Source organism: Pisolithus orientalis (genome assembly GCF_024613125.1).
Source record: "Pisolithus orientalis strain OTSU chromosome Unknown F5J12scaffold_11, whole genome shotgun sequence".
Taxonomy (NCBI): Eukaryota; Fungi; Basidiomycota; class Agaricomycetes; order Boletales; family Pisolithaceae; genus Pisolithus; species Pisolithus orientalis.
Window position 1 is genome coordinate 229,459 of NW_026260792.1, and position 25,951 is coordinate 255,409.

Here is a 25,951-nt window from a genome sequence, read left to right on the forward strand (position 1 = left end):
AACAGACAATCCGATGGACGGCTGGAGCAAGCTGCAGTCGAGTTTTTCGAACATGAACTTCGCACAGTCAGCAAACAAGCTGGCGAAGGGCTTCAACTCTGGCGTTCAGTTGACCAGAGAACGGCTGGGCCAAGTTGCGCCCGAAGACATTACAGAACTGCCCCAAGGTAACACCCATTCGATTTCCTCCACACATTCTCCAATGACAACTTTATGCAGAGTACAAGGATCTGGAGGCCCGCGTCGACGCACTGCGTCAGGTCCACATTGCCTTGTTCAAGTAAAGTTGCATCGTACCCCTTATTTGCGCCGTTATCTGACGGCACCCCTTTGACCAGGATCACCAAAGCATATGAGAACGAGACTTACGACTACCCTGTGCAAATTCAGGAATCGATCTCCGAACTCTCCACCACAATCGGACACGGTATCACCAACTTCGCAGCCAACAATCTCAAGGGCACGAATCTCCCCGTCCCTTCGCCTGTAGCTCCACCCGCTGCTCAACACAAGACCCTCCCTCACGCCCTCTGTCGCGCTGCAACCACCGGTGCCAATGCCCTGCAGGGTGCCCCCGGCGGCAATGAGCACAAGCTCCGCAACGCACTTGGAGAATATGCTGGAGCTTGGGAAAGGATTGCCGATGCACGCCTTCAGCATGACGAGTCCATCCGGGCTGAATATCTTCAACCGTGGCAAATGACCTTGTCGACATCCATCGGTGTCGCCATGAAGGCTCGCCAGGCTGTCCGAGTCAGCCGACTTGAGCTTGACGCTGCGAAGCAGACGTACGGAATCTCACTTTCTTCTTGTTGAGGGGGGGCCGGATCAACTGACACTCAATATGGTTAGTTTGAAGAATGCCGGTCCCGCCAAGCAAGAACAGGCACGACTGGAGGTTGAGAACGCAGAAGATGACCTCGTTCAGAAGACCGAGGTTGCAATCACGCTCATGAAGACCGTGCTTGAGAACGTCAGTCTCCCTCCTGGGGCTATTACTATCTACTTGACGGATGCATCTAGCCCGAGCCCTTAAAGAACCTGAACGAACTAGCCAAAGCCCAGGTGGGTGTCCTTCTGACCCTTGTAACCATGACTCTGACTTGGTTACAGCTGATCTACTTTACCACGGCTGCGGAAGCACTCTCATCTGCGCAAGGAGCAATTGAAGAGCTAAGCGTCGCCGCAGAAGGCGAATACAGGTGCAGCCCGACCGCGTCTTCCGTCGTATAGGATTTACTCACAGGAAACGTCATAGGAAGTCACGCGACCACTGAAGTTCCCATATGAACGACGGACTGGAGGTGTTAGCTTATCGAGACCTAGTGACTACGTCTACATCCCTTTTCATACTTTTCATATTGCCGTGTCCCCTCGCCCTCCTTTCTGTGTGACATTGTATATGCCTACCTGTTTGTGTGTTGGACTCGCTGTTTCAATTTTCACGTTGTCTGCCTCGCTGGGGTGTAGGGAAGGGAAAAAAAAAAAAATAGTGCCCACTGGCTGGATTGAACAACCGACCTCATCATCTCCCTGACCGACATTGTCAAGTACAAGTGACGCGCTCTACCACTGAGCTAAGCGGGCTTTGTTTGGGAGGCCTTCTTCGGCCGTAGAGTCCGGTTTGTGGTTTGGCCGGAGACCTCGATTCCGATCTGAGATACATATCTCATGAAGACGCGATTAATGTGGAGGCGACAGCGAGCAAGCTTCTGCGCGTTCGGTCCAGGTCTACGCTCGTTCCATAGATGGCGCCTAACGAACATCCAAAACACTTGTCAATCCCCGCTCATGGTACCTCCGTCGTCACTTGTCTCTTACTGTCGCATGGCCGTATTGTATCTGCGTCGGATGATCATTCCATCCATGTCTACTCTCCTGCAACCAGTGAATTGCTGCAGTCGTTACGCGGCCACGAGGGTGGCGTCTGGACACTAGCCGCTAGTAGGGACATCCTCGTCAGTGGCTCAACAGACCGCACTGCCGTATTTGGGACCTCAACACCGGTCGCTGCACCCACGTGTTTGAAGGCCATACTAGCACTGTTCGCTGTCTCGCAATCGTAAGACCAGAAGTAATCGATGTCGAAGGGGAGGGAGGAGTTATCACGAGAGAGAAGTGGCTGAAACAATCTCTTGTTGCCACTGGCAGTCGTGATCATTCTCTACGTGTTTGGGCCATACCACGTAAGGTCAACCCGAGTACCGATAGTCAGGTGCAGACGATACAGACGCTGAACTGACTGAGGTACAATTTTGTCCCGACCAACTTTACTGTTTCTCATCTTCCTGTCCGGGAGGACGTCAACGAGAATCCGTACCACAAATCACACCTGGAAGGGCACGACCACGCCGTTCGTGCACTAGCTGCACGGGGACGCATGCCCATCCCGGGTAGTTTTGACTGTACTGTACGAGTATGAGACGTCTGCACAGGGGAGTGCAAGTGGGTGCTAGCGGGGCGCACCCAAAAATGGTACACATACCGCCGTTATCTCTCCTCTGACCTGTGTGCAGTTTATAGTGTGGTTTTAGACATACGTCGCATCATTGCTTGCTCGGGATCGATGGGCTGTGCTGTACGCGTCTGGAACCTTGGCAACGGCTAGTGTCAACAGATGCTGACCGGGCATGCATCCCTTGTTGGATTACTCGGCCTGTCCCCCCCATTTGATTTCCGCCGCTGCCGACTCCACGTTGCGGATCTGGGATCCCGATACTGGCGAGCTCCGTTGTCTCTTGAGGCCCACAGTGGGGCCATGTCATGTTTTCAACATGTGTTTGAAGTACTCAGTGGCTCTGACGGGACCTTGAAGATGTGGAACATTAACATTCGTGAAGGAACCTTGCCAAGGATTTACTCACCGACGTGGACGCGATCTGACAAGTTTTATTTAAAGGCCGATGTTGTGTTGCAGCGAGTAACCATGATAATGCGACTATGTGGGATATTCGGCACTTTAGGACGATTGGGACAGCGAATCGCCGGGAGGTATCTATGACGATGAGACAAGTGAAGAAGACGAGTGGACACGATGGGCTAGGGTATGCAAAAGGTTCAAGGAGTTCCGGTGTTATCGACAACGGCGATCGTTGCCGTGGACCTTCAGTCACAGAATGAGCCCATGGTGCTGAGGGCTCTAAGAGTGGAACAAGTTACTTCCACCCGAGCCGGCAACACAACTTATAGTGTTTAAACCAGAATATAGTGTACTCTTCGGACGCAGGAAGCTACCTAACGGTATCATCAGAGCTTACCTTGTCATTTTGTGGGTAGCACCAAAGTAGCCTTAAGACTGTGACCTGCGAAAAACACCGCATTACCAGAATAAAACAATAGCTAGTTCCCTATTGGTGGAGTTATGCGGGATAAAATGCACAAGCGACCTCTTTACAACTTTTTACTCTGCGGATTTAGCGGAATAGGTCGCCTAATCATGCCTTCCAAGCCTTCGCGATCAGCTCCGTCAAACCTGCCAGATGCGTACGTAAATACGTTAGATATTTGCGGGGAAAAAGACGGAATATGGCATTACACACCGATATCGTTTGTGTTGAACTGGTAAATCCCAACGAGAACACCAAGTGTCATTGTCCGGAGTGTCCATCTCATGAAGTTTCCAAGAAACGGAAACTTGCGCGGATGAAGATAGTCCACAAGCATACAGTCAAACTGGACAAGTTCGATCGTTCAGTCAAGATGTCCATGTCGATCCGGAGAACAGGTTCTTACCCCGATGTGACTGTGCATCACCAAGCCTATGCCGAAGAGTCCATCAAAGACGGGGTAGCTAGACACAGAGGTGACGAATGCAGCAGCAGTCATTGGAACGAGGGATGCAGCCAAGAGACGCTCGAACGACCAATGGTATGATCCATGCATCTTGGATGGCGGGGGAAAGGTAGTCGGGTCATTGACCGTACCCTTGTAGATGGCTGCGGCTGTTTTTAGGGAGGGTGCAGAATCAAACAGGTATGAATAGAATACGTACGTCCACCTGGAACGTACTGTGCCGATGCACTGGCAGCATGTCTCACTGAAAACGACCGCTCAGAATACGAGAATCGTGAAGGAAGGGACGAACCTTGGGGTGATCGCAACACGCGGAAACCTGCCGTCGATGCAAATGTCTTGGACAGCGGTGCGCGCAAGAGGACAGAAGTTGACATCATGTCTTGAGCAGAAGTTGTGTCGCCAGAATGCGGAGGGCAGGCAGGCAACTTCGCCAGCCAATCGGAGATGATTACATAACGAGACACCTTGATTAAGTAAGCGTCCACTGACGCGTTCACAGTCAAGGCAATAACTCAAGTTGACATCGATAATGGACGCACACGCATCAACGTCGACAGGCGCGATGGACGAACGTAGAAAGAATGCATTGAAGAGTTACCGCGAGGTAAGTCAAAGGCACAGCTGATTACTCGCCAAATGACCGTATCTCAGAAAATGCGTGCACACGAGAACATCAGCCAAAGCCTCAAGAACTGTCAGCTCATCTTGTATACTCTGCAAGACTCAGAGAACTCACATCCCTGTCATCTAGTGCGGTTTTCCCTTAAGGACCTCGAGAAGGATTTTGCACAGACGGAAAATGACATCAAGGCTGTCCAGTCCGTTGGACAAATCATTGGCGAAGTGATGAAGCAACTCGACGATGAAAGATGTATGTCCCTTTTCATTCCCCCCCTTAAGAGACTTATGAAACCCGTTTCAGTCATTGTTAAAGCCTCTTCAGGACCTAGATACGTGGTCTCATATCGTCCGGCACTTTCTGCCGCGAAGCTTAAGTCGGGAACGCGCGTTTCTCTCGACATGACCACACTCACTATCATGCGGATATTACCACGTGAAGTCGACCCACTAGTATACAAGATGAGTTTGGAAGACCCTGGCAAAGCTTCTTTTGCAGGCATTGGCGGCTTGTCCGAGCAAGTGCGCGAACTTCGTGAAGTGCGTGAGCCGCCATCTGTTTGTACTAGACTAATATCCACCCCTAGGTCATCGAACTCCCCCTCCTCAATCCAGAGTTGTTTACTCGCGTTGGTATCAAACCTCCCAAGGGTGTCCTCCTGTATGGCCCACCTGGCACGGGAAAGACCCTTCTTGCGCGTGCAGTAGCCGCAACTCTGCACACCAATTTCTTGAAAGTCGTCTCCTCCGCCATCGTCGACAAGTACATTGGTGAGTCTGCGCGTGTCGTGAGAGAGATGTTCGGGTACGCGAGGGACCACGAGCCATGTGTGATTTTCATGGACGAAATCGACGCTATTGGGGGGCGAAGGTTCTCCGAGGGAACGAGTGCCGACAGAGAAATACAGAGGACCCTCATGGAGGTAACGGGCAATTTTACTTCCTGTTCAGCTCAAGCCTCTCACGATTTTACTTGCAGCTGCTCAACCAAATGGATGGCTTCGATTCGTTGGGACGGACGAAGCTAATCATGGCTACTAATCGTCCCGATACACTCGATCCCGCGCTGTTACGCCCTGGACGGCTTGATCGTAAGATCGAAATTCCACTCCCCAATGAGCAAGCGCGGCTAGAAATCCTCAAAATTCACGCTCAGGCGGTAAATAAGAGTGGCGAGATCGACTTTGATGCTATTGTCAAGGTTCGTCGACGTGGGCAGGGTTCGTAGCTCCACACCCTTATGCAACCTTTTCTAGCTCACAGATGGGTTTAACGGAGCCGACTTGCGGAATGTCGTCACAGAAGCGGGGATGTTCGCCATTCGCGATGACAGGTAAGTTATCATCATAACTTCAGGGTACGGTGACTTATCTACCCCTAGAGAATATATCATCCAGGAAGATCTCACCAAGGCTGCGCGTAAAGTTGGCGATGCCAAGAAGCACGAAAGTAAGCCGTTGATAATTTTACCGAGGTTGTCAAGCTTAGGTCGTTGTCCACAGCGAAACTAGAGTACTCGGCGTAGCTTGCTTGTATTGTAGCGTACTCATCATTTTATTGACATTTTTGCAAAACTACCCGATGGAATACCAGTCCACAGCACCCTCCGTTCGGAAGTGACTCGTCGTAAGACTCCTTTCGCGCTCGTTACAGATACTTGTTGGCTGTTTCTCCTGCTATATGGTCACGTGCCCATGTCGCTTATGTCAGCACCAGCTGACTTAAGTAGCCGTGTTTTCTGTGTCTGTGAAAATTTCCCTCCATCTGTTGACAACCCAGGACCATTCCCAGAGGTAAGTAAAATAGAGTCCATGCCTAGTATTTTCAAGATGATTTCTTTGCTGTGCACCAGGCCGAGTGCTTCTTTGAGGATTTATTACCCTGTCCCTCATTATACGCTAGAGGGTCCTGATCTATCTGTCTTTTTTACCTGGTGTTCTTCAAACATGCTAACCTTACACGACAGGGCAATATAATATCGACAATGTATTTCGGGGAGGGACTTGAAGTAGCAAGTAAGATTTCCCAGTATATACGACAATCATTATGTGTATCTCGATTCCGAGGGAAAAGAACGCGATGTTTACTTGGTCTGGATCTTCATGTGAACAGACTTGGGCCGAGTGAGTTGATCGTAACCTGTCAAAGGAGACAAGTCAAGAACCCAATGAAATATTCTACGTGTTAGTTCAATATACCGAATTTACTGAGGCTGACCCCCCGACCGCTGTTCTTGACACCAGTCCAAGACAACGCAGGATCGAGGAAATCGCAACTAGGAAGCATGTTTGGGGCAGTAGCAACAGTGAGTCTGAAGTTAGAACACACCGGTTGAGAAACACGGTTCCAGTGTTCAACTGATCAACAACGTGGAGGAACGCCTTCTCGGACTCGGGGTTCTCAGCTGCATTGGTCCAGATAGATGCCGTGAGACCATACGGAGAGTCGTTCATAAGGCGAACCGCCTCCTCGTCGGATGATACCTGCACCGATGTGGATCAAGGGTGGAAGCCTACTACAGTTAACAACGGATATACCTTCTGAATGCCGACAACAGGTCCAAATGTCTCCTCCTACAGGACGAGTTGCATAGGTGAGTTATGAGGCAACTGTATGTTTCTTACCATCATCACGTCCATGGCTTTTAAGCGTTTGAGGATGTGAATATATAAAGCATCGTCGAATTTAACTCACTGTGGTCAACACCCACAAGCACTTGAGGGGCAACATATGCGTTGTTCCTTCTCGGGATCGCAGGTCAGATATTGACGACATGACAACAGATAACCGCACGGTTGAGCAATGGGGAACAGCTCCTCTGGAACCAAAGCTTTTGCCCCTGCTTTCACTATCTCCGAGGTGAACTGCCGGTTCCCCAGATTGGAGAGTACTTGCCTGCATCAGCAACCTGCCTTCTGATTCGTTCGGCACTTGCAACGCTAACAACGGGCCCCAGATTCGTGTCAGGCTTGGTGGGATCGCCTAGTTTGTATTTCTTCGTAGATCCGTTAACATCTCAAAAGAAATCAGATAAGAGAGCGCAACCTTGACGAGATCGACGTATCCTTCCACGAACTTATCGTACACCGACTCATGCACATAAATACGCTGATAACAGTAAGTCAAGCATCTTACGGAAAACGTTTGCTGAAGATGGTCATCGACTTACTTCTATCGCGCAGCAACTCTGACCCGAGTTGAACATGGCTCCTGTAAACAGCCGGAATAAGAGGGGAAATAATGGTTGGAGTTGAAACAAATCACCCTACCAGTCGACGAGTTCTGCGATTGTGTAATCGAGATCCGCGTCTGCACGTACATAAGCGGGGTCTTTTCCGCCGAGCTGTCGTCAATGATTGGCACGAACTAAAACATTACAAGGAAGCGAGAAATACCTCCAACGCAACACCCTTGAACCCCGGGCCGTCAACTGCAGGCGCGTTCAACTGCTCGGCCACCCACAACGCTGCCCGTAAAGCATACGAAATCCACAAGTTCGTGTTGAATGACATAGGAGGTGAGGGTCGGTGAGAGGTGAAGAACCTGGATAATCCCCTCAGGGACGCCCGCGTTAACAAGAGCTGTAGCGAAACGCTCGGCTGCCATGGGCGTCTGTGGAGAAGGCTTGAGAATGACCGCATTTCCTGCTACGACTGCGGGTAGAACAGCGTTGATCGAAGTGAGGTACGGGAAGCTAATAGCCGCTTCAAAGGGGACAACGGTCGCAAAAGGAGTGAAAGAGCTTACTTCCAAGGTGCAATAACGAATACTACACCGAGAGGAACGCGTTTGATGTACCGCCTGAAGCCAGGTACGTCTGTGTCCTTCAACGATACGTCTGCAAGACTGGGCTCGGCGATGGAGAGCATGTACTGCGCTCGCGACAGAAAGCCTCTGATCTCTCCGGGAACCTGGCTGACAGGCCTAAAAATACCTTAAACAAAACAGTAAAAGATATCTAACCCACTTGACGCACCGACCCATTTGTTCTGTAAGCTCCAGATACAAGTCATCCCCTTTCATCTTCTCGAACTCTTCCTAACAGGGGGAAACGATGTAGACCTTTTAGCTTCATATGACGGACGGATGATAAGTCCTACCATGAACTTGTGCCCGATCGCGATGCGATCTTTAATGTCTATCTTTTGCCATTCCTTCTGAGCTCGTGCAGCTTTCTGAAGTTTCTCGTCGAGCTCAGATTCATCAGGATATACACGTGTGCACAAAGGTGCCTGGCTGTGTGGACTGATTGTAGTTTGGGACTTAGGATTGGCCATCGTTGTCCACAGTTGTGGTCGTACGAGCGATAATAACCGTTTCGGTGGGTGGCACTTTACGGATGGCCAGGTTAATGACTCGGAAGACCGACGGACCTTATCTTTTGATCTTATCTAACAACTGGCACGTCGATTTCGAAGTATCACAAGGTAAAATTGATGAGCTACAGTCCGAAGTCACGAGACAATCCAAGTGAGAGGTAGCTACAAATGATAGAAACAAGTTGTACGAGCACGCGGTAGCTCAGATGAAGCAGAGGGTTCTAGTACAGTATTCGCGCACAAAGGTACGAAGCGTCCAGAGCAAGAAATCAGTCCGTAGGAGCAACGGGAGTCCAATGTCCACGTCTTAAGCACGAAACAAAGTGTAGAAAGAAAACTACTGTGTGCGATTGGTAATCTCGTTGAGCGCAGCGGCGCCATTAAAATCATACTTTGAATGGTCAGAGAAACGGTGACGATTGTCACTGTAAGTTGTGTAAGTGAAACGCATACAGTGGGGCCATCTCAAGTACGCACGCTCCGGGATGACCACCAAATGTTCATTCAGAAGAATCGGGACATCAAATATCGGGTCTTTGTAGCGAGGATCTTTCTTTGTGGGACACGTGGTGGTCCTTTCTGTACCAGTGGCTTATCCCACCTACGAAGAACGGCGTAAGCAACCTGAGAAGGAGAAAGGCACAAGCAGAGGCGTACTGTCGATTACTTCTTTCAAAGCGGAATACTGGTGGGAGGCAGTTCTTGATTGCGTCGTCCTCGGAGAAATATGCATCTAATTCAGGAGCATAATATGATTGGGACCCAACATCAGCTCCGGTGGTCGTAAACTGCCCCGACGACCTGACGTTCGCGCCAACCGCTTTCCTCTTAGACACTGGTGTAGTCTTTCTCGTTGACAGGGGGTCATCCAATCTACGAGAGAACGGTAAGATGCGGCGCCATGTAAGGGGCACTTAGAGACATACTTCTGATGCCCACGCACAACGTGGAAAGGATTCCAAAGCCGGCAGCGCTTAGCTCCACTAACCACGGACGGAGACACATCTTCCTGCGTGTCCTTCGATGCTCTCTCCGATGAAGAGTCGGTAGTGGATCGGGCTTCGGTGGCTGACAGATGTTGCCCGTTTGTTAGCTTTGTAGTAAACTTCTTTGATTTGCATTGGTCCTGGACCAATTTGCACGTCACTTCGTCTAACAAGAGAATGCTGTGAGCAGGAAAATATTACAAAGCAGTGGAACAATACCATTGACGTCGTCCAACTCCTCATAGGTAAAGCGTGTAACGGTCGGAGAAAACGAGACTTTCTTCACCAATGGCAGGAGGCAGTCCTCTGCAACGTTACACGGCTTCGTTGCCTGGCCCACGCTGTTCGAGGTAGTCATCTGAGCGCAATTGATTTGCAATTTATCGTCGACGCCTATTGCGCTCAAGCCGTCGATCCAGCTCCCGCATGATGACGGTAAGCTTGACATAGTCTCGCTCGATGGAACCTCCTGTCCCATGAGGCAAGAACCGGGAGCCACGATACTGGTAGCTTCATCTACATTGCCATGCGTCAAGGTCGCGGTGCGAGTCGTTTGATTGAAGATACTTACCTTCGTCCGTCACCCTAGCCCGCACCGTCTGACGTATTGGAGGACACAGTAGTACAGCGACCTTGCGGCCGTGGTTCAGGTACCCTACGTTGCCCTGGAAGGGCGGCGCTCCATCCCTAGTGCGAAAAATATCGATGAATTGCGTGAACGTGACGGGCATACCGGTGGACACAATGTCCGTAAGGATATCAAGAGGGCTGCTGGAAGCCATTGCTAGAATTTGTAGTCAAGAGTAGAAGAAGTATATGTGGAACACAGTCGTAGTATGTGAGAGAGCAAAGTGAGGCTTGAGGAGCGAAGATAAAGGAGTGCATGCTAGCCCGAGGGGTTGACATCGAGATCCAAACCACCCCTAATTATAGAGGGGGAGCATGAGTCAGAACGACCTCCGGATTTTTACTCTTGCAGTCGAGGTGAATCCAAATACAAGCCAAGGTTTTCGTCGCAATACAGAAGAACGGAGGCCCCTAGAAGACGTGTGCTTGGGGTCTACGTATCCCAGGACGCGGAAGCAAGTCTGTGAAGTACTCTCCCGCGACGGGCCGACGGGCCACCCAACCGTGTCAAATATCAAATAGATGGTGTCACAACAGTCACACAATAGAGTCACCTGTGTGACCTTGGACATGAGATAAAGGCAAGGCTGCAACCTCGCGCACAGAATGGACCTGCAACGGATGGACTTTTGTATTGCCAGTGAAGTTGTAACCGTTCCTCAGCGATGGTAGCACTCCAGTTCATGGTTAGAGGTCACCCACCTCGGCTGTCCAGGCTGACCAGTAGCAAAGTGGCTACAGCACCTGGGCTGCCGGTTCGATCCCAGCTCTGGGTAGTACTACTGGCTACAGTCTTGCATACCAGTAACACTGCGTTCCTGGTACACCAAGACTGTATTTATATAGGGCCCTAAGTCCATCTTCCCTGGCACAGGACACTATCAACCTAGCCATGCACTGAATCTGCATTACAGTGAAGCAAATACTCCCGCAGCCACCCCCTGTACGTTCGTTGAGGGTGCTCGCTGCATTTCTCACGCTCATTCGCAATTGTATCCGTTGATTGTCAGAACAGCTTTTTGTAAGAAGTTGGTTGCTCGACACAGCTACGGGCTGCGACGAGCTCGACGACTACAAAGTCATCGATGGCCTTCCGAATGAGTCTCTCTGGGCCCGCACGGACGTTTCTCACTGCATTCAGCGCAGCCGTCGGTCGTCTCGACAAGTCGTTGTCGCCGTTCGACACCATCGCGCGACTTCGGGCCCACACCTTCGTTCCCTCCGATGCAATATATGTCTTCCATCTCGTCCTTGCCGTGTTCTGGCTCACTATCATGCAAGTTCCGTCATTTCCAAGCAAGCTATTGATACCCATCCTATTCGGAATTGCGCTCTTCATCCCGTTCACGTCCCAGTTCTTCTTCCCCGCCATCCCAGTTTTTGCATGGCTGCTTACGTTCTACACAAACCGCTTCATTCCGGCTGACTACCGCCCCTCAGTGCACGTCGTTCTACTTCCAACTCTCGAAACCGTGCTCTATGGCGCTAACATATCTGACATCCTGACACGATTCACTCACCCTATCCTCGATCTCTTAGCGTGGCTTCCGTACGGCGTCATCCATTATACATTCCCTATCGTGCTCGCCATCTTTCTGTGGCTCTTCCGTCCACCTCTTGCCCTCAAAACGTGGGCAAAGACGTTCGGCTATATGAATCTGACCGGTGTCTGCGTCCAAATCCTCATACCCTGCGCCGCGCCGTGGTATGAACTCATCTATGGTCTCACACCAGCCACTTACGGAATAGCTGGCTCACCCGGTGGGCTTGTACGCATCGATGCCCTCTTCAGTGGAGATGGCTACCAACGTGCCTTCGGCAGCTCCCCCCTTGTTTTTGGCTGCATTCCCAAGCTTGCATGCTGCTTGGGCAACGCTAGGCTGCGCTTTTTGTATCCCATTTCTGGCAGGGTGCTGGGCGTATGGCATGGGTATACGTCAGCGTGCTCTACTGGAGCACGATGTACCTCACTCACCACTACCTCATTGACGTTGTCGGCGGTGCATGTCTTGCCACCACGTTCTTCTACTTGTTCATGCCCGACGAACTGCGTGGAGCAGGTGGATGGGGAAGCAGTGAGTACGGGGGCGCGAGATCCAAGTATGAACGGTACGACCTCGAGAGCAGGCGTCCAGGAGGCTTCATGGGTCTGGACGACTTTCGCGAGTGACACAGGGGAGTCTGTGGATCTGTCCGACGAGGTTGAAGAAGAGAACATCGTATACCGCTCTCCCAACCCAAGCACCAGTGGCTCGGCACCACACTCGTTGATGCATTCGTCGCCGAAAAAACCGTCGATGCAGAATGGGTCAGGAAATGGCCGGACGCATCGACATACGGCGAGCATCGCAAGCTTGATACGTCCAGATGAACGCTCAGAGGGATGGAGTCCGATCGGTAACAAGGGTTTTGCGTTTCCCCCAGTTACCCGGTGATATACACCTCCTTTTCACTTTGCGCACACCTTGTCGTTAATATACGGTAACATGAGGAGCCGCAAATTCCCCTGTCGGCACTGGTCAAAGATAGAGGGTTCAGAGTTTTCGTGGGTCGCTGGGTTGATTTATATTACTTCTACTCATATTACGGCGACGTTTATACGTACATAGTAGCAAAGCCACAGGTATTCTCTCGAAGTTGTGGCCTGACGGCAGTGCCTCAGGCCTCGAGCCCTTGTTACGATGTATACTAATTATTTACTTGAGATTCATTTCATCGGCAGATCCCATAAACATTGTTTTGCACATCTTCGGGCGTTCTATCATTTACATACAAACATTGGGCGCGATAAGAAAGGGGAAAAAACGAAAAATATACTGCATACATGTCTAGCATTCAAGGATTGCAATAAAGTAGCAGCGAAAGCATGCAAGACGGCACGAAGAAGGTACAATGATGCCATGGTATACGGTTGGTGGGAACAAAGGAAAACCGATAGGACGTGCGCAACAAACCAAAAACTCTGGTGCAATTGTTTAATGCTGAGTCTCAAGCAAGCACTAGCAAAGTGAGGGAGTGTAAGAAAATGGCAAAAATTCCGACCTAAATGGTAATGATATATGGTCGTAACAGATAGAAGTGGGACGCGGGTGGAAGCGTAGGGGATAATGGAGTGCAAGATTGAGGATATCAACGGATGCGGCCGGGCAAGGTCGCGTTGCCGCTCCAGCGGGAGCTTAAGGTCACAAACAAGTGCCTATCACTCGTCTTAGAACCTTGATGGTAGGATAAGGAAAAAGAAAGCTGCTCACATCAGCAAATCCCGTCTACGGAAGGGAGACGCAAGCCACTGTTCCAGACGGAACCGCCCCCCTGGCATCTATATAACAGCCCAATCGACCGGCGTGATCACACCTGATCACCGCCAGCACATAGGGAACCAGGGTGGGCGCGCCACTTCATCTTTCCGCCATTATCGCTCTTGCTTTCCACTAGCAAGCGCAGCCGCATTACAAGCTTCGCATACCCGGGAAGAGCGACCCCTCCCCTGGTTGCTACTGCGCGGGCCAGAGCTATTCCTCCTAGATGGCGTGGTCCAACCACGTCCGCATTCCCAATCCATATCGCCACGCCCATCGCACGCATATATTGCTTCAGAAATCCCTGTTCGCGCGCCAAGGGTACGGAACATGTCACGGAGTCCAGCGTAATCCGGCAAGTCGGTAAAACTGCAGTGAGCGGGCATAGGCAAGGAGGGTATGGAACTCCCGTGGAAGGGCCATTGTGAGAGGACACGATGCAGATATTGCAGAAGCACGTCGTCCAGTACGCGAAGAGGCAGGGGAATAGGTGCCAGAGCCAGCGGGGTATGCAGAGGAGGGTGTACGCGCACAGCGGTGGATAGGAGGAGTACCTGCAGGATGAACTGAAGACGACCGCCCCCTACGGGGAGTACGTGCTTGCTGTGAGAGAGGAATGGAATACTCTATCGCAGCAGGACGTGGACGCGTCATTTTCGTCGTTGATATCATCCCCTGGATCCAGCTCCATTTCGCCGTCACTGTCATCATCCAAACAATGACTGTTAGTACCAGCGAGTGTCCCAATGGCGTGCATCTTTGCTTCGTAGATTGCATCCCAAGTTGCGGCAACAGTGTCTGCACGGATTTTACGCCAGGGTAACGTACCACGCAAAAAATAGATGAGCATATAGGCCAATGATTCAAGGTCATCGCGTCGTGAACATTCTTGAAACCATTGTTAGGTATACCAACACCAGGCTTTCGCAAGACCAACTTACCAATACCTCTGTGTGCATTCAGACTAGCAAAGAGTGACGTGCCAACGCCATGCCGGCGCTCGCCATGCTCGCCCCTTTCTCGTCGCCAAGGAACATGCTCTCCGGTAAGGGGATCACGATATCGCCGAGCGAGACCAAAGTCGATGACGTTTACAAGATGTGATGAGGCTGTATGCGGCAGGCCCATGACGAAATTGGCGGGCTTGACATCCCGGTGAATGAATGACCGAGAATGGATGAATTCAAGGCGTGAGAGCTGAGGTAACGTTAGCGTATAGGACAGGCGGGAGAAGATGGGTGCGCAAATAAATCGCATAAACAGGCATGGAAAAAAAGGGTGTACAGTGGCCCAAAATTTCCGCCCATAACGTATAAGATTAGATAGATTCACTCACCAACTGATCTGCCAGCAACAGGACTGTTCTGAGGGAGAAATGCCTGTTGCATTTCTTGAAGAGGTCCTCCAAGGAAGGACCAAGGAGGTCGATGACCATGACATTATAGTCGCCTTGTTTACCAGAGTACATAATCCAGGGCACACCTGGGCCCCCCATCAGAGACTTATACACCTTGGATTCTTGCTTCAAAGGGGAAGTGAGGGCATGGGGCAACGCGGGCTCCAACTTTATCGCGACCTCCTTCCCAGCGACGGTGTGGACACCGAGGAAGACAGAGCCTATGGGGGAAGTAAGTTACTCGCAAAAGCGAAGGTTCTGACTATAAATACCACAACCACCGTTGGCAATCTCCTCTTCTAATCTATACTTTCCACCAAACGTGAAGTCCATGTCTGTTGTCAGAAGCACAGGAGCCGACCGCGAATCTTCAATCAGCTACTACGATATATGGGCCAAGTAATCTCGCTCACCGATCTTGTACAAAGAATGTCGTGTCAAGTACAGGCAAAATGCCGGCGATGGACGCGTCTAAGGATGCCAGCGACGACGAAAGCAGTGAAGAGAGCGAAGGGGACGACTTTTGGACTTTTAGTGTGGGTGGCGTGCGTTGAAATCACTACTTACGTAAGCACTCGGCTTTTCGGCGGGCTTATTCTCGATATGGCAAATTGCGGTTGATCCCGTGATCGCGTCACGCGTTTTGATAGCAGCCAGCTGCAACGTCTGAGTGAACCAACTACAGACCGGGCTGGCCGATTGAACAGACACGAGTTTGCGAAACATACAGCAAGCTGGGCAGTACTACCGGGGACACGTTGCAAACCTGTTACTAACGGGATCAAGTTCCAAGACAACGTCTCACGCCCATTACATTATATATCTGTTGACATTTGGCCCGTGCATGCCAGCATCATTCTGACGGAAATTAGTAGTATTGCGTTGTGTCCTGAATATGTAGCCCCCCCACCGTTGTCGTGCTCGCGACTGCCCTGGGTGCCTGCAATGATATGGATAAGGGATGGTCCTGATAGGGAGTCAGTACGGACAGGCGAGTAATGCTACACACATTCCTCGGTAGTTGGAAATGGAAGACGCACGAAACACACATTATCACACGCACTTGAGCATAGCTACGTGCACGGGTTCACATACGCACTTACAAGAAATTTGTGCCAGCAAACTTCATTGAATGAGGTTTACTGGATCATCCGAAATAAGAGTCTGTGGTCAGGGGGTTCTAATGAATCCCCAGACCGCAGATGAATTGATTTTCTGCTTACCGCTCGATACAGCCATACTAGTAGAATTATGGACGGCGACGAAGGTCGGCACTCCAACCATATATGAACATCGCGGATTTTGCCGAATCTCTGCAAAATTTGGATTTTGACCGTAATTGGAATCCCTCTACGAGGACTGTCATGTTCGTTCGATCACCTCGCATATCCCTGCCAGTGCTTGCAAGATGCACGCGGTTCAGCACCGCAAACACACCGTACGTTACAAGAAGCGTCGTGCTCAACTCGCAGGCCTCATCTCACAGTTCACAGCCACGTCAATGAACCCTTGAAGACGAGCATCAAATCGCAAACAAACTCAGAGCCACGGTCTGCATTGACGGAGCCTGAGCTGGCCTCGATGGTCATCAGAGGACGTGCCATATACCCGCCTACGCCCCTTCCGCGCCCGCACAACATTCCAGTGGCATCCCTCCACTTCCGCTCGCATCATCCATTCCTACTGGACACGTTCGCGCACTTCGCGGAACACGCAGCCAGTGCGCTTGGCATACCTGCTTCGCGGCCGGTACACCTCCCTACTCAGCGCTCGATGTGGACTGTCATCCGTGGGCCTTTCGTTCACAAGAAAAGTCAGGAGAACTTCGAACGACGAGTACACAAACGAGCCATCAAGGCATGGGACGCCGACCCAGAGATCGTGAACATGTGGGTGAAATACCTCAGAAAGCACATGATGCCGGGTGTTGGGATGCGGGTGACGAAATGGGAAAGGGCTCCCGTGGGCATTGGCCAACAAGTGTTCCAACGTGGAATGGAGAAATTACGACTGGATACTGATGCGGCGAAGGTCAGGGCGTTGGCAGACAAGATAGTGCAACAAGAGTTGATGGCAAGCGATTCTGATACGCCCCTACAAACCGTCGCAGACAAGCAATCATAACACACCTCTATTGGTATTACAGTAACAGTTACGCTCTTCCGTAGCGCAGCGGTGGTATTTACATTACACTGAACCGTCTCCACAAGACCCTCACGCTCAGTAAGTCTCGGAGAAGTGTCAATCCTGTTCTCTGGTCAACCGGTGACACCCCCCTTCGACCGCCGATTCACTTCTCAAATTGGTCTTTTACGAACTGTCGTATCTGAGCCGTCGTCTCACGCCTTACACTGACTGGAACGGTCGCTTTGTCTGGTGGTATCAGCATCAACTGCATCGTTAAAGGTGAAGATTGGGGCACACCTTCACCATGGAGCGTTATTTCCTCCAATATGGTTTTGAAAAGTGGCGGGTCCATCATACGTGCGCGCTCTGGCGGCATCATATATCATTAGTTCTTTCCATTCAATACAAGACAATTACCCTTTGCACGATGATACAATTCGTCGGACCAGCCTTGTTCGGAGAGCTTGGCAGATAGAACACGGAGTATTCTAACATGTTCACGGTGAACGACGTTAAGAGAGAACAAAAAAAAACGTACCTATCCCAATCCCCACTCTCCACCATGCGCCGGTGGAACCTGTGTATACAGCGCATCCGCGTCGGAAGTGGACTTGGTCATTATGGTCTGAGAAGCCAAAGTCAATTTTTGGGTAGCGTACCCGACTACGCCCAACTTACCCGCGAACAGGTTGAGGAATAGTCCTCTGTGCCTACCCGCCGCTTTACAATCCAACCATAGTAAATCTGACTTTCGAAGGGACGAGCAACTTACGGTGGGAGTCTATAGTCAATAACTCCGTAGACGCTGCTGGCAAGAGTACGAATCTGAATCACTCGCATTACGTCAGGCCAAACCATTTTGTATGGTTACCATTGAGTCATCATCCTAGACTTGGTACTCATACTTGCTACCACAACCCACATATGACCAGGACCACTGAGTTTCTCCGAGTCTAAAATATTGCTCTTACCACAAGTGATTGAAGGTACACATGGTAGAGTGTCCCTGAGTCGCAGCCCGACAGGTGGCATGTCACACTCCACCCACTCCAGCGTGAAGAGCTGGCCTGCCCAAGGCTGGCCTCGGGTCGCAAATCGGAGAAAGAAAGACATGAGAGTAGTATTACTGTCACAAACCATATGCGAGAAGGAATGCATGTAAATACAAGCGATCATAATGATACGTCGGGTATGCTGATTGTGTGGGTGCCCAACAGAATGTAAGTTATCTAGAATGCCAAAACTGCCGCGATGTGCAATTCGGCCAGGCAGGGAGGACGGTGGCGAGAGGAACTATGGAAAGTGCACACGAGTGTCCGCGACTTCCGTCGGTGCATGCTCTGGTCTAAACCATGGTCCCCGCGTCTTGAGGGTAGTGCGTACCATTATGGCGTACATTTGCGCAGATACCCGCCCTGCAGTTGTATAATGGAAGCAATGGACTCCTTGTGTTCGATTCGTTGTGCCGTAACGATAGTATTGAAGATCACCAGTGCGCCGGGTGAATTTCGTCGACGGAGCGTGGTCTCCCAAAACCCTGGCACGGGCTGATTACATTCGAGAGTTGCGAGCACGCCGCAGGCTACAAGAGCATTTTGGGAAAATAGGAGAGTACTACAGAGGGAAATGTAATATAAGCTCACTGCACGAGTGCTGTTACTTGTGAGACGCGCCCACTACGGAACCTACGTCGTCCGCAAGACCAGAGGTGAACATCAGCATGTACGGAATTCTGGGGTGAGCGAATGAACAATGCTAGGAGGGGAATCACTCACGAATTGCACATGAGAATCCGCTGCGTTCGAAAGCTCCGATTTGGACCATAAGCGAATGTCATTCAACTCCACGGTATCGGTATTTCATTAAGCATGCAAAACGATCCGAATGTCTTCCTGCGAAATACTGGTGTCTTCAATACGGACGCGTAGTGGCTGTTGGTCCTGTCGTATTATAAGCCATCGCGTGAAAGCATTGCTTTCTCTGAGTAGGTGGCGCCAGCCACATGTTGGGGTTCATGTCATGAAATACCACGCTTTCAAGGCTTTTCTAATAACCCGCGGATCCATCGATACCTTCGCAGCAATCGAAGAACGCGAACAAAAGAGTTTTCGAGTAAAATTCTGCATGAAATTCATGCAGGAAACGCTCAGCAAAGAGCTTCAGTATCCTGAGTACCCAGACTGCTGAATGCTATTGCGAAAGAGACTTGTCTCCGAGGCCACCGAAGACGGCAGAAAGCGGACTATCGCGGTGAGCGGTATAGTCAAGAGATATGAGCCTCGGAGTTACAATTGCTTTGAAAAAATCATCCACGCCCCCGAGCCAGATGTTCAAGGTCTCAAGAACAGGAAAGTGAACACTGTCTGATTGGAGTGACCACGGTGGCATATCACCTGAAAGCGATAATGTGATTAGGGCCAGAACCGGGATAGGTTCCGAAAGCGACATGTCTGCGAAATTGTTGAAACTGATATAGCTCAGAGCCCGTAAAACGTACCAGGCATTGAGGGCAGAATATGAGAACGGTTCCTGAATTCCAAATACTCCAGAACAGGGACGTTTGTTGGGGAAAGGAACGTAGGAAAGGAGTACGCTTTCAAGTTGAGTGTAACACATTGAAGACACATTCAATCACCCGTTCTTATACAAGAAAAGCTTGACCATCTTGTACACGTACAGTGCTGTCACTTTATTATCACTGAGTATGTCTGAGGGGTCATTACCCTTGGCATTGGGATACATTAAAATTCAATGATTTACGATGCATACACGGTGACCTTGCCGTATCGAATTTCTTGATTTTCTTTGACGACGCGCGATACAATTGCAGCTATTGAAACTGTCTGCTACCTTACTGGAAGTTTGCCGCAAAATTAAATGGTTTATCTTAGATATGACAACAACATACAGCTTGAAGGAAACTGAGATTGCCCACCTACACACTCTACACGCTAGTATAAATTCCGAGTCACCCTTTTACTATGAGTTTTGGAAGCCTCGGTATGCTGGTGGTGGGGTCCTCAGATCCTCGCGCGACGCCTGATATGGGTGCCTCAGAGATCCATCAATATTCCGCCCAGGTTCTGCATATGGTGGCGGTGGTGGTGGATTGCTGGAACCATTAAACACAGGGAGAATCTCTTCTATATATGCAGCCGGAGTATAAAATGAATTGAGGTGGAGCCCATTCTCGTCCACAGTGGTAGGTTGCACGTTATGGATGACACGCGCTCGAGTAACCGATCGGGGTGGCTGACGTAACGTCTCGGTGGAGTGCTCCTTTGGTAAAGAAGACTGGTGAGATTTGTGAGCACACCGCCTGGTTGCAAGGAGAAAGGGCAAATAAGATACATGTGCAATGACAAAGGAAAAATGATATTCTGAACACACCAGATTAGTAGGAGTAGAATGAAGGATAGCGATATGCAGGCAAATGTTGGAAATATCCTATATGTTCCAACGTCTAGATTGATCCAGACTTACATGTGTATCAACACATTACACATCACATGACTTGCCTTAGCAATCAGCTCCACAATGATATCATAATGATGTCATCTTATATGTCATATTCCATAGCATTCTGCACTATTCCTTACTATACATAGTAGTAGTTTCCTTATACGCTACTGGTCCATGCATATCTACTCATGTATATAAACTTGGGGATTTTTCCCCTAACATCATCACAATCCACATTGCTTTCTTCTGTCTATATGACAAACTGAGCCCCTACTCACTCAGAACTACAGTTGCTAAAAATCTACAACCATTCTACTAAAAGGCAAGTGCTTGTGTCTATATTGCTCTTCGTTTCTCCTGTTCCTCTGCACAATAGGTTATGAGCCCCACCTTCTAGGCGTGTGAGCTATTTACGCATTTGCATCGGGCGATCACTGCTGATGGACACATCACGATGGATGTCGTAGGCCTAGATGCACTAGGAGTGGTTGTAGTTGTTTTTGCTGTGTTGCTTGTAGCTGGTCTTAACCAGTCTGTTCTTTTACTTCATTATGGCGGGCATGATCCTATTCACTTGTGGGAGCTTTTTATCTGCTCTACCATGTTTTGGTTGTCTTTTCTAGGTCTCTCTGCATTCTGGTGAAGGTGACAACTTCTGCTACAAGAAGCAGTTGTTCACTGAGCTCTTATTCAAGTGCTCATTCGTTGTCCTCCAACTCTGCCACCCTGTTACCTTCATTTTCATCTTCCCGACATTGATTTTGAAGCTGACCTAGATCCTGTACCTCTGTACGATGAGTTTGAGGCAGCTGATGCTCCTCTTCCTCGTTGAGCACTGACTCCTCTTCCTGAGGAGGTTGCTGCTGTGAATGAGTTGCTCAATGAGCCCATTCTCGCTATCATTGGTCCTCCCAATGATATCACTGAGTTCGACTTGCTCTAACCTCATTTGTCTTGCTTTACTGTCATTACAGGAACTAATCTACGGTCATTGCAAGATGTCTTTGGTCATCGCAAAGAAAACTGAACTTCATGTTGCTGAACAATGTGACGGGATGTATGAAGGGGCTAGTTGGAGGGGGTACACTGTAAGAGAGATCGTAGAGTACACTGAGATGTTATATGTACATGGATGTTCCACTTGGAGAGAGGCAGTTCCCTTGTCGGTCGCTTTTTTCAAGAAGCCTAACCTGGCTGCTTGTCTCGTTCTGCTTCAAACCATGGAAACAGCATGGCAGACAATGCCCCACTTTCCCAGATTCGAGTCTCCATTTTTCTACCCTGGCCTTCATTTAGCATTTCATGGATATCTAACTGACTTCTTCCCCAAATTATCTCATATGTCAACTCCGCATGCTATTACAAACTTTAACGGTTGCAATCTTCCCTCAGCCTACTATGAAGATCCTTCCCTTGACACTGTTCTGGCCTTCTCGGTCACCCATGATACTTTCGTATACATCTACTACAACATCCACCCACTCTATGACCCATGCTTCAATGGGGTCATCCCTCCTCTCTGCCTTTGGAACCAGCATCTTGAGTTCCATTTCTGAGGAGTTTGGGTTGATGGCTCCACAGACATCCGCTGTGTACCGAGATGGTTCCAAGAATGCCGACGTGGAGGAGACTGCTTTGATAGTGGTCTCTTTAGGTTTATATGATGGTACCGGGATGAAGCTGATCTGGGAGGTACCCTGTGGTATATGACTTCTAACAGGCATCTTTCATGGGGTACAGACCCCATTAATGCTAACTTTGCTTACTGGCCCAGCACAGCAGAGATTCTTAGTGATCTCGAATGTGTCATGGAGACGAGTACTTTCGATTATCTTGCAGAACCCTGACCTTGTAGAATACGCACTACTGCTCTTAGCTGAGCTTGTGAAGCTTGCACCATACGTCACAAGCTATCCTCTTCCAAGTACTCTGGATGTACTGTACGTATCAGGAGGGCGAAACCATTTGGGAACTAGTAGTTGTATTATTGACGAATCTTACAATTGTCTTGAAGTTCTTTGTAAAGATCTTCATTTTTGTCATTCATATGCTATTAATGTACCTTATTCTTGCACTGATCCATATCTTGGATTTCATTTGGATGGAATACCATTGCATGATTGCAACTGGAGCTTTCTAAGCTACCATTATTTTCCTCCGCTAGACTTTGAAAGTCTAGAGTGCAACAACTCTCACATCCCCAATTGGAGATTTGCTGAGAGAGGTACTCCAATAGTTAAAATATGGCAGGGTCCTTGTCCTCATGTTCCCAAATGCAAGTATTGCTGCCCATCTCAATCTGCTAGAGCTTCTGCTTGCAGACCTAAAGGCAACAAAAATTCTTTGTTGATTCCTCCATCCATTAAAACTCATCCAATCCATTCATTCCTATATGAACATTTGCTTGTGGACTTTTGACACTAGATGTCAGAAGGACTTTCAAAGCAAATTCCAAAACTCAATGGCTTGAACTATGCCTCTTGGTTGGTTCTTATGAAGGCTTATATGCAAACACTCAGTATTGTGGGAGTAGTTGGTGGCACTATTGCAAGACCTGGAGCAGGTGCTGCACAAGCCGACATTGATGCTTGGGATACCTCTGATGCTCATGCTCAAGGAATCTTGACATTGTACTGTGATCCTATGATCACAATGTCAATTGATGGGTTAGCCACCTCCAATGAAAAGTGGCTGGCTTTAAATACAAGTTATGGCACTCCATCTGCAATGACAGCTTTTATGGAGTTTCAACGCCTAATTTGTATTCAAATCAAACCAAAGGATGATATAATGGTCAAGATCTTGGAGATTACTATGCTCCTTGCAGCCATTTCTGCTCAGGGTATCACCCTGAATGATAAAATGAAAGCACTCATCCTGGTTCATGCTATGTCCCAAGCCTGGGAACAAGCACCTGTCAATGTTTTATCCTCGATTCCTGCCAATCAACTTACTCCTGATACTGTCATACCTCGCATGAAAGAAGTCTGGGCCCACAAATTGGGCAAATCTATGCTTCCACAAACTGAAAAATCTGGGTCTTCATCAACCCACATAAAACAGGAGTCTAACTCTCTTCTGGCATGCATGAATAAACCCCCTCTTTGCCAAATCTGCAGAGGTGGTCATAATACCAATGATCATCAGTCTGGCTCTGGATCCTTTTGCAGTAGCCGTGGAGGTCATGGAAGAGGTCACGGAGGTCGTGGACATGGGTGTGGAGGTTGTACTCCCTGCACACAACCACAACAGCAGCAAGGTTCTGGTTCTCATGGCCAAGGCCAAAACCGTCGCCAAGGCAGGGGCAAAGCCCAAGCCAGTAATCTTGAAGTTGAAGGAGCAGAGGCTATGAACTCTGCTTTCATCGAAGAACTCCCTGAGGGTTCTTATGATCCAAATTCCAGATCTTGGGATGTCTACCCAGATCATGAACAATTTTTCAAGAATGCTGCTGAAGACTTTGACATCACTGCTATTGATGTTCCCCATGAACCATCTCCTGAATATTCTCTCCCAGATCCTACTCCAGTTGAACAAGTCTATTCTAATGACCTTGACATGTGTCTCGGATCTCATATCATTACGGATACTGAGGCATATGATCCAGACTTATCCAGATGGGATCTTAACATGGCTGTGGAAGTTGTAGGCCACATGGTTCATAATCCCATGTCTCCTTCCTCTGGTCAACTTGCCCCGTGGTATATTGATGAAATTTCCAATTACTAACCAGACTGAGTTGAGTCAGTCAAGATTCATGTAAAACTTCTGACATCTAATCTCCCCTGCACATGTTCTGTTTGCAATTGCACAGCCCTTTCTTGCCAGCGAGTGGTCTCATCCCTTCGGGAACCATGGCAATGGAAGAACTCAGACTCTTATCAGAGGTCGATTTCCCTTCCCCCTGCTGAGCAGGACAGGATATGTCAGAGTGGTTCCTGTGAACCCTCAGTATGAATGGGAACTTCCATTTTGCCTTGTGAGAACATGGTGGAGAATCGGAATGTTAAGGACAATGGCGGTTCAGCTTCGCTGACAGAACGGATTATTAATTTCACTGCCCCTTGACTTCGAGGACAGGATTGTGGAAATGGAGAATCTCTCTGAAAATCCGTACTATTAAAATCTTCTAAAAAGAAGAACTGTCCTTTGTCATTATCACAATTTCATGAATCTGTGCCAGAAAAACCTGTATGTAAACCTTTTCATATAAAGCATAATCCAGACATCGAGTATGATCCCAACGAATCTGCCTCTGGGTACTTACCTATGCAATTTGATGGTCATGACTTCGATTCTTATGACTGCTACCCTTTGGGTGTGCCTTTGTCATATGCAAATCTCAAAAAGAACCTTCCAAAGGGTGAGTCTTTATGGATGTTGGACTCTGGAGCATCACATCATGTGACTCCTTTTAAAACTGATTTCCTCACTTATCGAGAATTTAAAAATCCACCTTTGGCCTCTACTGCTGGCCTTAAAAAGGTTCAACTTCTTGGTGAAGGAACAGTGGTTATTCGCCTGGAAAATGGCAGTAACCTGCCCTTGCATAATGTTGTTTACAGTCCTCTTTTTTCAAAGAGACTATGTTCACAAAATGTGCTCCTCAATAATGGGTATAGGAGCACTGCGACACTTACTGGTGAGACAATCAGAGCACCAGACAGCCGGATTGTCCTTGAAGCGAAAATAGCTTCTCCGACTTCACCTCTTCACTGGTTTGTGGGTGTACCGCTTCCACCTACCACTGCCTATGGGGTCCTTTGCCCTTTGGTCAAGGAATCTCAAGAGTCTCTCTGGCATAATTGCATGTGTCACCCTGCACAAGCAGTTCTCAGACATGTTCGGCAATTAGGCCTTAAACAAGAAATACAAATACAGGGGGAGACTTCCTCTTGTAAAGGTTGCACACAAGGCAAATTGTCTTCCAAATCTTTTAAACCATCATGGAAATGAGTGACTAAACCTCTTGAGTTGGTCCATGCTGACCTTCTTGAATTACCTGTTGAATCATATTTTCGGTCCAAATATATTCTAACCCTCTTGGATGGTTATTCATCTTATGGTTTCTGTCTCTACCTTTGCAACAAATCCAACACATATACTGCTTTTGACAATTGGATGGTGTCCATGCAAAATACTACTGGCCATCATCTTCTTGTGCTCCATTCAGATTGAGGGGGAGAGTTTATGGGTTCTACTTTCAAGGTGCTCCTTTCTTTGCACGGAATTACCCATCAGTTATCCATTGCTGATCAGCCTCAGCAAAATGGTCATGCAGAACGCTTTAATTGGACAGTTTCCAAAAAAGCTGGGACCATT

At 49.0% G+C, this 25,951-nt stretch overlaps 10 protein-coding genes and 1 non-coding gene across 11 annotated transcripts; 5 read left to right on the forward strand and 6 right to left on the reverse strand.

The window, feature by feature from the left end:
* Positions 1-13: 13 nt before the first annotated feature.
* F5J12DRAFT_935371 (BAR domain-containing family protein) lies at positions 14-1,510 on the forward strand (the record flags this gene model as incomplete). Its single annotated transcript, XM_051749609.1, has 7 exons — positions 14-167; positions 220-280; positions 339-788; positions 853-973; positions 1,024-1,065; positions 1,114-1,202; positions 1,259-1,510. The coding sequence occupies 7 exons, from the start codon at positions 14-16 to the stop codon at positions 1,275-1,277; spliced, it is 936 nt and encodes a 311-aa protein (XP_051600751.1). The 3' UTR covers positions 1,278-1,510.
* Positions 1,494-1,587, reverse strand: F5J12DRAFT_t104. Its single transcript has one exon. It is a non-coding gene; the product is annotated as a tRNA-Thr (tRNA).
* Positions 1,588-1,748: 161 nt separating this feature from the next.
* On the forward strand, positions 1,749-3,134 carry F5J12DRAFT_905122 (cell division control protein 4; the record flags this gene model as incomplete). The annotated part of the gene is made up of 9 exons (XM_051748622.1): positions 1,749-1,962; positions 2,031-2,137; positions 2,212-2,247; positions 2,300-2,405; positions 2,436-2,475; positions 2,524-2,578; positions 2,609-2,817; positions 2,841-2,868; positions 2,964-3,134. The coding sequence occupies 9 exons, from the start codon at positions 1,749-1,751 to the stop codon at positions 3,132-3,134; spliced, it is 966 nt and encodes a 321-aa protein (XP_051600752.1).
* Positions 3,135-3,299: 165 nt separating this feature from the next.
* On the reverse strand, positions 3,300-4,249 carry F5J12DRAFT_825062 (mitochondrial inner membrane protein). Its single transcript, XM_051745458.1, has 5 exons — positions 4,085-4,249; positions 3,992-4,036; positions 3,733-3,935; positions 3,540-3,672; positions 3,300-3,472 (listed from the first exon to the last, which is right to left on the reverse strand). Exons 1-5 carry the CDS (start codon positions 4,170-4,172, stop codon positions 3,435-3,437), a joined length of 507 nt encoding a protein of 168 aa, XP_051600753.1. The 5' UTR covers positions 4,173-4,249; the 3' UTR covers positions 3,300-3,434.
* Positions 4,250-4,306: 57 nt separating this feature from the next.
* On the forward strand, positions 4,307-6,009 carry F5J12DRAFT_825067 (P-loop containing nucleoside triphosphate hydrolase protein). Its single transcript, XM_051745459.1, has 9 exons — positions 4,307-4,399; positions 4,447-4,489; positions 4,547-4,666; positions 4,718-4,953; positions 5,001-5,336; positions 5,393-5,614; positions 5,670-5,746; positions 5,795-5,862; positions 5,916-6,009. The coding sequence occupies exons 1-9, from the start codon at positions 4,325-4,327 to the stop codon at positions 5,936-5,938; spliced, it is 1,200 nt and encodes a 399-aa protein (XP_051600754.1). The 5' UTR covers positions 4,307-4,324; the 3' UTR covers positions 5,939-6,009.
* Positions 6,010-6,165: 156 nt separating this feature from the next.
* On the reverse strand, positions 6,166-8,835 carry F5J12DRAFT_935375 (Aldehyde/histidinol dehydrogenase). Its single transcript, XM_051749610.1, has 16 exons — positions 8,514-8,835; positions 8,390-8,451; positions 8,161-8,337; positions 7,876-8,107; positions 7,809-7,823; positions 7,733-7,756; positions 7,583-7,678; positions 7,459-7,521; positions 7,358-7,408; positions 7,207-7,277; positions 7,108-7,154; positions 7,038-7,054; positions 6,951-6,986; positions 6,742-6,896; positions 6,612-6,688; positions 6,166-6,552 (listed from the first exon to the last, which is right to left on the reverse strand). The coding sequence occupies exons 1-16, from the start codon at positions 8,688-8,690 to the stop codon at positions 6,497-6,499; spliced, it is 1,356 nt and encodes a 451-aa protein (XP_051600755.1). The 5' UTR covers positions 8,691-8,835; the 3' UTR covers positions 6,166-6,496.
* A 1-nt stretch (position 8,836) lies between these two features.
* F5J12DRAFT_49538 (uncharacterized protein) lies at positions 8,837-10,582 on the reverse strand. The gene is made up of 6 exons (XM_051739706.1): positions 10,290-10,582; positions 9,938-10,234; positions 9,659-9,884; positions 9,390-9,605; positions 9,210-9,333; positions 8,837-9,157 (listed from the first exon to the last, which is right to left on the reverse strand). Exons 1-5 carry the CDS (start codon positions 10,498-10,500, stop codon positions 9,237-9,239), a joined length of 1,047 nt encoding a protein of 348 aa, XP_051600756.1. The 5' UTR covers positions 10,501-10,582; the 3' UTR covers positions 8,837-9,157; positions 9,210-9,236.
* An 848-nt stretch (positions 10,583-11,430) lies between these two features.
* On the forward strand, positions 11,431-12,780 carry F5J12DRAFT_905127 (PAP2-domain-containing protein; the record flags this gene model as incomplete). Its single annotated transcript, XM_051748623.1, has 3 exons — positions 11,431-12,177; positions 12,225-12,492; positions 12,521-12,780. The coding sequence occupies 3 exons, from the start codon at positions 11,431-11,433 to the stop codon at positions 12,778-12,780; spliced, it is 1,275 nt and encodes a 424-aa protein (XP_051600757.1).
* A 977-nt stretch (positions 12,781-13,757) lies between these two features.
* On the reverse strand, positions 13,758-15,373 carry F5J12DRAFT_719500 (kinase-like protein; the record flags this gene model as incomplete). The annotated part of the gene is made up of 6 exons (XM_051741174.1): positions 13,758-14,013; positions 14,219-14,270; positions 14,377-14,532; positions 14,586-14,841; positions 14,981-15,261; positions 15,313-15,373. 6 exons carry the CDS (start codon positions 15,371-15,373, stop codon positions 13,758-13,760), a joined length of 1,062 nt encoding a protein of 353 aa, XP_051600758.1.
* Positions 15,374-16,404: 1,031 nt separating this feature from the next.
* On the forward strand, positions 16,405-17,164 carry F5J12DRAFT_905129 (ribosomal protein S10 domain-containing protein; the record flags this gene model as incomplete). The annotated part of the gene is made up of 2 exons (XM_051748624.1): positions 16,405-16,478; positions 16,534-17,164. The coding sequence occupies 2 exons, from the start codon at positions 16,405-16,407 to the stop codon at positions 17,162-17,164; spliced, it is 705 nt and encodes a 234-aa protein (XP_051600759.1).
* A 166-nt stretch (positions 17,165-17,330) lies between these two features.
* Positions 17,331-17,761, reverse strand: F5J12DRAFT_719539 (uncharacterized protein; the record flags this gene model as incomplete). The annotated part of the gene is made up of 4 exons (XM_051741178.1): positions 17,331-17,407; positions 17,465-17,533; positions 17,585-17,655; positions 17,706-17,761. 4 exons carry the CDS (start codon positions 17,759-17,761, stop codon positions 17,331-17,333), a joined length of 273 nt encoding a protein of 90 aa, XP_051600760.1.
* Positions 17,762-25,951: the final 8,190 nt, after the last annotated feature.

What these genes read in the sequence shown, in the direction of transcription:
- F5J12DRAFT_935375 (XM_051749610.1), bottom strand. Translation starts at nt 8,690, where the DNA reads ATGGCCAATCCTAAGTCCCAAACTACAATCAGTCCACACAGCCAGGCA. An exon ending in TTCGTTATTGCACCTTGGAA is followed by an intron (nt 8,108 to 8,160) that starts GTAAGCTCTTTC and finishes AGCGGCTATTAG; the next exon opens with CTTCCCGTACCTCACTTCGA. An exon ending in GGAACCGTGTTTCTCAACCG is followed by an intron (nt 6,689 to 6,741) that starts GTGTGTTCTAAC and finishes CATGCTTCCTAG; the next exon opens with TTGCGATTTCCTCGATCCTG.
- F5J12DRAFT_825062 (XM_051745458.1), bottom strand. Translation starts at nt 4,172, where the DNA reads ATGATGTCAACTTCTGTCCTCTTGCGCGCACCGCTGTCCAAGACATTT. An exon ending in CGTGTTGCGATCACCCCAAG is followed by an intron (nt 4,037 to 4,084) that starts GTTCGTCCCTTC and finishes GGTCGTTTTCAG; the next exon opens with TGAGACATGCTGCCAGTGCA. An exon ending in GTTCAACACAAACGATATCG is followed by an intron (nt 3,473 to 3,539) that starts GTGTGTAATGCC and finishes CGCATCTGGCAG; the next exon opens with GTTTGACGGAGCTGATCGCG.
- F5J12DRAFT_49538 (XM_051739706.1), bottom strand. Translation starts at nt 10,500, where the DNA reads ATGGCTTCCAGCAGCCCTCTTGATATCCTTACGGACATTGTGTCCACC. An exon ending in GGAGTTGGACGACGTCAATG is followed by an intron (nt 9,885 to 9,937) that starts GTATTGTTCCAC and finishes TTCTCTTGTTAG; the next exon opens with ACGAAGTGACGTGCAAATTG. An exon ending in TTTGAAAGAAGTAATCGACA is followed by an intron (nt 9,334 to 9,389) that starts GTACGCCTCTGC and finishes CGTTCTTCGTAG; the next exon opens with GTGGGATAAGCCACTGGTAC.
- F5J12DRAFT_825067 (XM_051745459.1), top strand. Translation starts at nt 4,325, where the DNA reads ATGGACGCACACGCATCAACGTCGACAGGCGCGATGGACGAACGTAGA. An exon ending in CAGCCAAAGCCTCAAGAACT is followed by an intron (nt 4,490 to 4,546) that starts GTCAGCTCATCT and finishes CCTGTCATCTAG; the next exon opens with TGCGGTTTTCCCTTAAGGAC. An exon ending in TACAGAGGACCCTCATGGAG is followed by an intron (nt 5,337 to 5,392) that starts GTAACGGGCAAT and finishes TTTTACTTGCAG; the next exon opens with CTGCTCAACCAAATGGATGG.